This window comes from Erythrolamprus reginae, chromosome 5 (assembly GCF_031021105.1).
Source record: "Erythrolamprus reginae isolate rEryReg1 chromosome 5, rEryReg1.hap1, whole genome shotgun sequence".
NCBI classification, from domain to species: domain Eukaryota; kingdom Metazoa; phylum Chordata; class Lepidosauria; order Squamata; family Dipsadidae; genus Erythrolamprus; species Erythrolamprus reginae.
In genome coordinates, this window is record NC_091954.1 from 5,084,826 (window position 1) to 5,096,964 (window position 12,139).

Here is a 12,139-nt window from a genome sequence, read left to right on the forward strand (position 1 = left end):
CTCTTCCTGCCCCTGCGTAGGTTTTTGAAATACGGGAACCGGGAGCGGATGGCACAGGAGCTGAAGTATGGAGACACGGTAGAGAGGCACCTGATCGATGGAGACATCGTCTTATTCAACCGCCAGCCCTCTTTACACAAGCTCAGCATCATGGCTCACATAGTAAGGATGAGTCTTTGTTAGGTTTCTCATTGGTTCTCATTGGATGCTCGGCAACTGGCATGTACCATATTTTTCAGAGTATAAGATGCACTCCCCCGCATCTTATACTCTAAATCAGTGTTTCCCAACCTGGGCAACTTGAAGATATTCCCAGAATTCCCCAGCCAGAACTGAACTTTTATAGCAATTGAGCTACATGCCTAATCTTTTATCCTACTGAACCTTGTGGGTTCAGTACAAAACCTTGAAGTGTTCCTGTGCTCCTCAACAAATAATGCTGTCTATCATTTGTTGTCCTTTTTGTGGCTATTCCAATAATGTGACTTAATCAACAGGAAAATAGTCCAGGCACCTATTTGAAAATTTATCTTGGCCGGTAAGCCACTCCCACCCAGTCACATGACTTTTAAGCCACCCCTGGTCACATGATTGTCAAGCCACTCCCATCTGGTCACATGACCAGCAAGCCACACCCACAAAATAAGCCATGCCCAAATGTGACAGTAAAAGGTTTGGCAGCCCATCAGTGACTGGAACCATCATGTGTTACTGTATTCCAGAACAAATAGTTATAGTTTAGTTAGTTATAGTTTATTAGATTTGTATGCCGCCCCTCTCCGAAGACTCGGGGCGGCTCACAACATAACAGTGATACAGTACATTACAAATCCAATAGTACAAAAATTAAATCAATTTTAAAAATATTAATAACATAGCAAAATCCCTAACTATACAATCATACACATTCAACCTAATCCATCATACAGTAAGGCCGAAAATTTAATAAAAAGTGTGTGGGGGGGAGAAGGTGGTAATTATCTCCATGCCTGGCGACAAAGGTGGGTCTTCAGCATTTTATGGAAGGCGAGGAGGGTGGGTGCAATTCTGATCTCCGGAGGGAGTTGATTCCAGAGGGCCGGAGCAGCCACAGAGAAGGCTCTTCCCCTAGGTCCCACCAGCCGACATTGACCCGGAGAAGGCCAACTCTTAATACCTAATACCACCCAGAGTCATTCGGGAGTTGGGCGGCATATAAGTCCAAATACGAGGGGATGTCACAGAGAGGAGGGGATCACTTTATTCTCCAGGGCACCAGAGGGCCGGACAAGGAACAACGGCTGGAAGCTGACCAAGGAGAGATTCAACACGGAGATAAGGAGGAACTTCTTGACGGTCAGAGCGATCAACCTACCAGTTGACTTTGTGAACTCCAACACTCTGGACATTTTTAAGAGAAGATTGAACTACCACTTTACTGGTGTGCTATAGGGTTCCTGCTTGGGCAGGGGGTTGAACTTGATGGCCTTCATGGTCCCTTTCAACTCTAACGATAGATAGGTAGGTAGGTAGGTAGGTAGATAGATAGATAGATAGATAGATAGATAGATAGATAGATAGATAGATAGATAGATAGATAAATAGATAGATAGATAGATTACATAGATAGATAGATTGATAGATTGATAGATTGATAGATTGATAGATTGATAGATCTCCTTTTTTGTTGTTAAAACAGCCCTATTCAAAGCCAGAGGACATTATTAGCATATTGGCGTATTTAAAATCCTCTTTTTTCTTAACCTTGATTTGATGTTGTGTTTCAGGCTAAGGTAAAACCGCATCGGACTTTCCGCTTCAACGAATGCGTTTGCACGCCGTACAATGCCGATTTTGACGGCGACGAGATGAACCTTCACCTTCCTCAAACCGAAGAAGCCAAAGCTGAAGCCCTTGTCCTGATGGGGGTAAGCAGGCTTCTTGTTCTCCCGCCGGCGTTCTGATGAAAACAAAACCAGGAGGCTGCTGTTCTGTTCTGGGCCTACGCAGATCGAAAACCAAGGAGCAATCCCACTCCGTGTTATTTTAAACCAAACTCTTTTATATGAGAAGCAGCATTTTGTAAACATTATAAGTCCCTCTTGGCTGCTTCCCCAGTGAAGGCAAAGAAGAGATAATGGTTTCGGCTGATCAAAGCCAATTAACATTCTGTAGGTGAGATAAATGTTTTCTGGGTCACACAAACACACTTACAAGTTCTCCAGGCATTCCGCAGACGCTGAAAGAAAGAAAAAGAAAGAAAGAAGGAAAAAGTTGGAAAGAAAGAGAATGAGAGAAAGAAAGAAAGAGAAAGAAAGAAGGAAAAAGTTGGAAAGAAAGAGAAAGAAAGAAAGAAAGAAAGAAAGAAAGAAAGAAAGAAAAAGAAATTTCGACTCCATGGATTTTAGCAGAGAAATAACAGTTTGCTAGCGTAGTATGTCTGGAACCTCAAACCTCGAACTGACTCCATTGCAAACATTGAAAGTCCACCCCGATTTTCCCATGAAGCCACCCTTAAACACTTAATGGGAGTGGTCAACACTTCCCTAGAGTTAAAAACTACTAGATTTTTCCTTTGGGTGAAGAATTTTGTCACTCTATTTTCTCCTTTTTGCTTTGTTTTGGGTTTTTTGAAGCCCAAATACACACTTACGTAGCCATTTATCTACTATCTCTTGTGAGTGCTCCTCGTCCACCTCTAGTAATGATAGATTCTGAGGAGGATGAGCCCTTGGTACCATGGGCCAGTGGTGTTGCCAGCTGATGCAGAGAGTGAGACTGAGGAAGAAATAGACCTAGATTAACCCGAAGGACCACCAGAGGTGGCAGATAGGCCAATGACAGTAGAGTCTGACTTAGAGGAGGAGGAAGATCAGGAGCCTTTGCTTTAGAGGATTAAGACAAGACAAGAATACTTGTATGGAAAAAGGAAGTAGTCTATAGTTTGATAACTCTAGGGCAGTGTTTTTCAACCTTAGCAATTTGAAGAATTCTGAGAGTTGAAATTGTCACCCTGAATATTTGCCAGCCGCTCAGAGACATTCAGTAATGAAAGAGTTAACTATGTGTGCCTTACTAAGATCCTCCTATTATGATGTAATATCCTGCCAATCTTACATCATTTAATAATAATAATTTATTAGATTTGTATGCCGCCCCTCTCCGAAGACTCGGGGCGGCTCACAACAACGATAAAAACAATATTATACTGGCACAAATCTAATATTTAAAAAAAAACCCTTAAAACCCTATCATAATTAAAAACCAAACAGCACAAACATACCAAACATAAATTATAATAAGCCTGGGGGAAAGGTGTCTCAAATCCCCCATGCCTGGTGGTATAGGTGGGTCTTAAGTAGTTTACGGAAGACAAGGAGGGTGGGAGCAGTTCTAATCTCCGGGGGAAGTTGATTCCAGAGGGCCGGGGCCGCCACAGAGAAGGCTCTTCCCCTGGGGCCCGCCAGACGACATTGTTTAGTCGACGGGACCCGGAGAAGGCCAACTTCCTCCTTCTTCAGTTCTCAACTCTCTTCCCCATTATCCTCCATCATGTAAAGATGTATTTGTTATGTTGTCCCTCGAGACACGGTTTTTTTCCGTTTTTTACAATAAAGAAATCTTGTTTGAACAAATGAATAAGGCTTCTCTCCATCGACTCCGCGGGGTTAAGGTCCTAACAGACTTTAATCAATTTGACTAAACCGCGACAGAAGTCCACACATCTTCAAACTGCCAAGGCTGTGAAACACTGCTCTAGGGAATTGTGACCAGTTCCTATAGGTATTTAAGGGTGGAATATGGGTAATACGGGGTGGAGTTACAACCTTTTGCAATGGAGTCGGATGATGACTTGAAGTCTCAGCCAGGTTACGCTAGCCACCTTTTATTTTCCTGCTAAAAATTCTTGGAGAAAAATTTCCCTGTCTGCTGAAATGTTGGGAAGCTGTAATTAGTAAGTCTGTGAAACCGGAGAATTCTTAACTCATGAAGGAATGCGAGCAGCTTTGATCTTCAACAGCAGTTTATTCGCAGAACTGTTATATCTTAATTACCCTCACTGAGAAACTGCCAAGATTTAAATCACATGCATGATTTTAGCTTGTAAAAATGAGACTTTATGTAGAAACATAGAAGACTGACGGCAGAAAAAGACCTCCTGGTCCATCTAGTCTGCCCTTATACTATTTCCTCTATTTTATCTTACAATGGATATATGTTTATCCCAGGCATGTTTAAATTCAGTCCCTGTGGATTTACCAACCACGTCTTCTGGAAGTTTGTTCCAAGCATCTACTACTCTTTCAGTAAAATAATATTTTCTCATGTTGCCTTTGATCTTTCCCCCAACTAATGTATAAAGGGACTGATTTGAAATATCAATACGTGGATTCCTCCTTTGTTTTCAAGCTGCACAGGCTGGGATAGAATACTATGCATATGTTTTGGTGGTCTCCATATCCGAAACTTAAGTAATTGGCTTTTCAAAAGTGATCAGATTCTTTTCTGGGAGGAAAACTAGTATATAAATTGTTGTGGTTGGCTCTGGCCCAGCTCCTGCCCCAGAGAATGTGGAGGTGGATGCAGGGGAAACTTCAACATGTCATAGGCCTGTTTTAGTGCCGACAGAGTCAGGTAGTGCAGTTTCCTCGGACGAAGAAGAAGGTGGGGGGTGACTTGGAAGAGGGGGGCTTGGCACACAGCCCAGGAAGTCAATCTCCATTTTCTTTGGTTGATTCGGATGCGGAGGTTTTGGACCCACGCAGGTGCAGAATTATGCATTGAAGAGACCAATTGAAGAAATATTACAGGAGATAAGAGAGGGCAACTGTGTTTGGGTGGGGCTCCAGTAGTTAGTGCTGCTGATATAAATAGCAGCGTGTGGGTTTGGCCGTTGTGGAAGAATATCTGATCGTTGTTCTTCAGGACTGTGCCTTGCTGTCTCCGGACTTTGTTGATTTTTCACGACTTTGAAACCAAAGCAGAGCAAAGTGTGTGTGTCTCACTTTGTGGAAGAAGGAGGGCTGTGACGTTTCTTCACAGCTGCAAGCTAAGTAATTAAGGAACTTGTATAGACTACCAGATTGTTTTGGGACAAGTGCTCTTTGCAATACAAAAAGAGTGCTTAGTTTATTTTGAACTTTGTGATAAAGAACTTTGTTTTGAATTTTCAAACGTGTGTGTGTCTGAAATTTGTACCCTTGAATTTTCGGGAGGCTCCTACCAGAGAGCCCGACAGAACAGAAATGAAATGTTTTATTTTCTCAGACCAAAGCCAACTTGGTAACACCCAGGAATGGAGAACCGCTTATTGCTGCAATTCAAGATTTTCTGACCGGTGTGTATTTTAAACTATTAGCAATAGCAGTTGCATTTTATTAACTTCAGTCTGAGATACATCATCGTAAAATGACAGGGTGTAACAAGAAAATTTAAAAAGAAAATTATTATTATTTTTATTAATTAGATTTGTATGCCTTCCCTCTCCGAAGACTCGGGGCGGCTCACAACAGTAATACAAAAACAATATAACAGTGAGACAAATCTAATATTAAAATAAAACATATCTAAAACCCCAACAATTTAAAACCATACAACACATACATGCCAAACATAAAATATAAAAGTCTGGGGGAGGGTGTCTCAGTTCTCCCATGCCTGGCGATAAAGGTGGGTCTTGAGTAATTTGCGAAAGACAAGGAGGGTGGGGGTCGTTCTAATCTCCAGGGGAGTTGATTCCAGAGGGCCGGGGCCGCCACAGAGAAGGCTCTTCCCCTGGGGCCCGCCAAACGACATTGTTTGGTCGACGGGACCCGGAGAAGGCCAACTCTGTGGGACCTTATTGGCCGCTGGGGTTCGTGCGGTAGAATATAATCAATAAATATAATCTTTATTGAAGATAAATAGGGGAGGGGATACATAAGGCAATAGGACTGTGCAAATATTGGTACAGATGTATATAAGTTTTGAGTATACGGTTATAAGTCAAAATACATACTTATATGTATAAAACGAAAGAAAGCTAAAGGGAAAGAGAGAGAATGAAAGAAAAAGGAAGAGGAAAGAGTAAGAAGGGAAAAGAAGGGGAAAAATAAAAAGGAAAGAAGAGGTAAATTTATATCTATACATTTATTAGATGTCGTAAAACCATCGTAAAATAACAGGTTGTAAGAAGAACCTTTTATTTTAGTCTTTCCAAAGGCTTCATTTTTCCAGTGTTCTAAGGAGAAAAAAAATGACCCAAGATGAAAAATAGAAACAATCCCTTTAAAAAAAAAAAAAAAAATTGTTCACCTGAGTCTTTAGGGAACTTATTGTTAGAAGAGCATCAGGAGTGTTTGGCTCATGATTGAAGTAGCATTTTCTCTTAAAATTAAAAAAATTAATACAACGTCACAGGTTTCTCTTGAGAAGATTAGTGTCGAACAGTTTGCCTCCAGAAGTTGTGAATGCTCCAACACTGGAATTTTCTTAGGAAGATATTGGATAACAATTAATTAATTAATTAATTAATTAATTAATTAATTAATTAATTAATTAATTAATTAGATTTGTATGCTGCCCCTCTCCGTAGTGCAGGGCGAACCTAGCCGGAGGGATAAAATATTTTTCTTCTTTTTAATCACTTTTTTTTTGGTTGCTCTTTTATCTTCTTTCCATGTAAATGATCTTTGTTAAAATAAATACATTGGTTTTTTTTATTTTATTTTGAGGTTGTTTTACATCGCTGTCATGGTACGAGAACCCGAGAGCTGATAAAATGCATCGAACTGAATGCTTTTTCTTTCTTTCTGGTTTTTTAATTTTTTTCCCCATGTTTTAGGCGCTTACCTCCTCACGCTAAAGGACACTTTCTTTGACCGAGCGAAAGCGTGTCAGTTGATCGCCTCTATTCTGGTTGGCAAGGATGAGAAAGTTAAAGTTCGCCTCCCAGCTCCGGCAATTCTTAAGGTATGGCAGAAAGAGAGAGAGGCAGGGAGGGACGGAGAAAGGGGGAGAGAGACAGAAAGGGAGGGGGAGAGAGAGGGAGGGGGGAAACAGAGACCGAAAAAGAGAGAGAGATAGAATACTTGCGGGACCGCCTTCTGCTACATGAATCCCAGCGACTGGTTAGGTCCCACAGAGTTGGCCTTCTCCGGGTCCCGTCAACTAGACTGTCGCTTGGCAGGGCCTAGAGGAAGAGCCTTCTCTGTGGGGGCCCCAGCCCTCTGGAATCATCTCTCCCCCCCCCCCGGTGATTCACACTGCCCCCACCCTCCTCGCCTTCCGCAAGTGTTTCAAGACTCATCTATGCCGTCAGGCTTGGGGCCACGAGACTCCAGCCCCCTGGCTGGCGAATGTATTGGGAGTTAGTTGATTGAATGGGAATGAATGTCTTTTATTTTGGGGGTTTTTTCTACTATTAATTTAAATTAATTGGATTGATTTTATTTTTATTTATTTATTTATTAGATTTCTATGCCGCCCTTCTCGAGGCGACTCAGGGCGTCATACAACATTAAATACAACAATATGTAAGAGATCAAATAACTATAAAAGATTATGGAAATTTACTAAAAAAAAAAATTTAAAACCCCCATTTAGGATGTTATATTGTTCTTTTATATGTTGTAAGCCTCCCTGCGTATAGATAGATGGAGGGATGGAGGGATGGAGAAAGAGAAAAAGGGAGGGAAGGAGGAAGAGAGCGAGAGAATGAATAAAAATTATTTTAAAACCCCATTTAGGATGTTATATTGTTCTTTTATATGTTGTAAGCCTCCCTGAGTCCTTGGAGAGGGACAGTATAAAAGTCCGATAGATAGATAGATAGATAGATAGATAGATAGATAGATAGATAGATAGATAGATAGATAGATAGATAGGATAGATGGATGGAGCGAGAGAATGAATAAAAAATATTTAAAACCCCCATTTAGGATGTTATATTGTTCTTTTATATGTTGTAAGCCTCCCTGAGTCCTTGGAGAGGGACAGTATAAAAGTCCAATAGATAGATAGATGATAGATAGATAGATAGATAGATAGATAGATAGATAGATAGATAGATAGATAGATAGGATAGATGGATGGAGCGAGAGAATGAATAAAAAATATTTAAAACCCCCATTTAGGATGTTATATTGTTCTTTTATATGTTGTAAACTGTCACGAGTCCTTGGAGTGGAGCGGCATAAAAGTCCAATCGATCGATCAATCAATCAATAAATAAATAAATAAAGTGATGAATGGAGGAAGAGAAAAAGGGGAGGAAGGGAGAGAGAGAGAATATGAATATTAAGCCTTCAGTTGCCTGCTCATACTGTTCTGAACCAGTATCTGGAGAACATTCTTCCCCATCCCTATTTCTAATCCTTTCCTCTTGGCCTCTTTTTCTTTTTTTTTAAGCCGGTCACCCTGTGGACAGGAAAGCAGGTCTTTAGTGTCATTCTGAAGCCCGGGGACAGTTGTCCAGTCAAGGCCAATCTCAGGACCAAAGGCAAACAATATTGTGGCAAAGGAGAAGATCTGTGCAGTAACGACTCCTGTAAGTAGTAAAGCTCCCCTGGTTTGTTTAATCATGTTTGTCGATTGCCAGGATTTCTTGAAAATACTTTACTGTTAATTTTGCATCAGGTTTTTTTTCTTTTTTGCAAGCTGCGAAAAACAGGAAAGAAAAATAAAGTTAATATATACAGTATATACAAGGGTCGCCCAGAAAGTAATGCACCACTTTTTTTCCTCAGCCTACAATAATGGTACAAGTATGAAACTTTAGATATACATTATTCGAATTGTCAGGAGTGTGTGTGTAAATTTTGCGTTTCTTCAGACAGATAGCGTAGCTGCTGCAGTGTTTTGAAATGGCGTCTGTAAGTGTCATAATTGAATTTCTCGCTGCGGAGAAAGAAACTGTTGGGAACATTCACAAACGTTTGTGTACAGTTTATGGAGAATCTGCAGTCGACAGAAGTACGGTTAGTCGCAGAAGACATTTTGAGGATGACAAAGAGGTGATTCGCACAGTGCAGAAATGGCTTCAAGACCAGAACCAGGAGTGGTACCGATAGGGCATACACGCCCTTGTGTCTCGCTGGAGGAAGGCCATAGAACGGGATGGAGATTACATGGAAAAATAGGGATTGTAGAAGGAACAACATTCTTTCTTGTTTGTAAGGGGTAGTGATTTTTTGTTTAGGGGTCGTGATTTCTGACAGTCTCAAAATGGGTGAACAGTGCAGTCAGGCGGTAGGGAAAGCAAGTAGGATGCTTGGCTGCATAGCTAGAGGTATAACAAGCAGGAAGAGGGAGATTGTGACCCCACTTTATAGAGTGCTGGCGAGACCACATTTGGAATACTGTGTTCAGTTCTGGAGACCTCACCTACAAAAAGATATTGATAAAATTGAACGGGTCCAAAGATGGGCTACAAGAATGGTGGAAGGTCTTAAGCATAAAACGTATCAGGAAAGACTTCATGAACTCAATCTGTATAGTCTGGAGGACAGAAGGAAAAGGGGGGACATGATCGAAACATTTAAATATGTTAAAGGGTTAAATAAGGTCCAGGAGGGAAGTGTTTTTAATAGGAAAGTGAACACAAGAACAAGGGGACACAATCTGAGGTTAGTTGTGGGAAAGGTCAGAAGCAACGTGAGAAAACATTATTTTACTGAAAGAGTAGTAGATGCTTGGAACAAACTTCCAGCAGACATGGTTGATAAATCCACAGTAACTGAATTTAAACATGCCTGGGATAAACATAGATCCATCCTAAGATAAAATGCAGAAAATAGCATAAGGGCAGACTAGATGGACCATGAGGTCTTTTTCTTCTGTCAGTCTTCTATGTTTCTATGTACGTTTCATTGTGTTCAATAAATAATTGTTGGGAAAAAAATCACCCTGAAATTAATGCACCACATTTTTTTCTTCAACAATTATTTATTGAACACAATGAAACTTGCACACAAGAAAGAACAATGTTTCTTCTACACTCACTATTTTTTGATGTAATCTCCATCCCGTTCTATGGCCTTCCTCCAGCGCGACACAAGGGCGTCTATGCCCTGTCGGTACCACTCCTTGTTCTAATGGCCTCACCCTCTGTTCTTCCATACACCAACGTTGGTGAATGTTCCCAACAGTTTCTTTCTCTGCAGTGAGAAATTCAATGACGACGCACTGCTGGTAACATATATCACTTACAGACGCCATTTTAAAACACGGCTGCAGCTACGCTGTCTGTCTGAAGAAACGCAAAATTTACACACGCACTCTTGACAATTCGAATAATGTATATCTAAAGTTTCGCATTCAAACTATTACTGTAGGCTGAGAAAAAAAAAATGGTGCATTACTTTCTGGCCGACCCTTGTAGCTGTCTCTTCTCCCAGGCGGCCCATGGCAGCTGCCGCAGAATTACCATAAAAATGCAGCTGCATTTAAGAGTTTGCAGAGAAGAAGTTCCCTGTTTGTGCCCTTGTGTGCTCCAAAGCCCCCTTTTTTGGAATTACATCCAGAACTTTGCACAGCAAGGAAGGATTGAAGCTGCCTCCTCCGAAATGTTCTGTTGGCCAACTAAATTGCATTGTTTTGTTTTTTAGGGTAATTTTTTTTAATTTTTCTCCATACAAACTTTTTCAATACATTTGGAAATATTTTCATATTTAATAAAAGCAGTATCAAGTTAGTACATTATTTATAATTCATCTGCCCCCAAAAATTATTAGTTCCAAATTAATTACTTCTAGTGTCAATTCAACCCCACCAACCGTGACCTCTAATTTTGTCATCTAGGTATCTAATTTTCTCCTAATTGAATTCAAGCTTAATTTCTAGTGATGGGCGAACCGAACCCGCACAATTCGGGAATTTTGTGGTGTTTGGTATGCCGAACACGAACATGAAATTTTTTCAAGCTTCGGGCAAAGTTCAGGGTTGTGTTCGGCGATCAGAGCTTGGGCATCACCGGCAGGTTGCTAAGGACGCCAAGGTGATCACTTCCTGCATTCCATGGAATCCAGGAAGTGATCACCTTGGCGTCCTTAGCAACCTGCCGGTGATGTCAAAGCTCCGCCCCCGGAATCTCTTCGTGGGAGGGATTCCCAGTTCAGGTTCGGTTCGGGTTCGGCCAAATTTTGCGTAAAGTTCGTCCGAACTTACCGAACCCGAACCTTTAAGATCTTATTAAATTAATATCCTTCTCTTTTAGTACTTCAAGTACCCCATAGTACCCATTCCTACTTCTTATGTATTCTCTCAAAACCCTTACAACAGGGGTGGGCAAAATGGGCCCTTCTATGACTTGTGGACTTCAACTCCCAGAATTCCTGAGCCAAACACGCTAGCTCAGGAATTCTGGGAGTTGAAGTCCACATGTCATAGAAGAGCCAACTTTGCCTAACTCCTGCTTTACAAGAAAGAAAACTTTATCCACTACAAACAGTAACAAAGAAAATTATAATTCAAAAGAAAAAAAGAAAGAGGAATATAATCAAAAAGAAAAACCAAAATCTATTATTAAAGGAATATGAAAACAATATAAAACTTAATCAAACCATTATTTTAAATCTTCAATGAATAATCATCTTAATATTATAATCATAGATCCAGATCATAATCAATTAATATTCAAATGTTTGTCACTTAATTGTCATTATCTATCCCAATAACTTCAATAATCCAATGATCTAAATATTTCTATTTATTTCTGTATTATTCTATACTTCAATAAAATTAAATAAATCCCAGCGGCCGATAAGGTCCCACAGAGTTGGCCTTCTCCGGGTCCCGTTGACCAAACAATGTTGTTTGGCGGGCCCCAGGGGAAGAGCCTTCTGTGTGGCAGCCCCGGCACTCTGGAATCAACTCCCCCCAGAAATTAGAACGGCCCCCACCCTCCTTGTCTTTCGCAAATTACTCAAGACCCACCTTTGTCGCCAGGCATGGGGGAGTTAGGATATTCTTTCCCCCTAGGCCACTGCAAGTTATGTATGGTATGTTTGTGTATATGTTTGGTTTTTATAATAAGGGTTTTTAGTTGTTTTATTAAATTGGATTGTTACATGTTGTTTTTTATCATTGTTGTTTGCCGCTCCGAGTCTGCGGAGAGGGGCGGCATACAAATCCAATTAATAATAATAATAATAATAATAATAACAACAACAACAACACCTAA

General features: G+C 40.6%; 1 protein-coding gene across 1 annotated transcript in view; it reads left to right on the forward strand.

Annotated features, from left to right (window-relative positions):
- Window positions 1–12,139, forward strand: part of POLR3A (RNA polymerase III subunit A) — an 89,121-nt gene that overhangs the window by 24,535 nt on the left and 52,447 nt on the right. Inside the window, exons 10-14 of the mRNA XM_070751995.1 lie at window positions 21–162; window positions 1,767–1,907; window positions 5,248–5,317; window positions 6,803–6,930; window positions 8,368–8,506. Of these exons, the coding sequence (XP_070608096.1) occupies window positions 21–162; window positions 1,767–1,907; window positions 5,248–5,317; window positions 6,803–6,930; window positions 8,368–8,506 (620 nt within the window). The remainder of the gene's footprint in view (window positions 1–20; window positions 163–1,766; window positions 1,908–5,247; window positions 5,318–6,802; window positions 6,931–8,367; window positions 8,507–12,139) is intronic.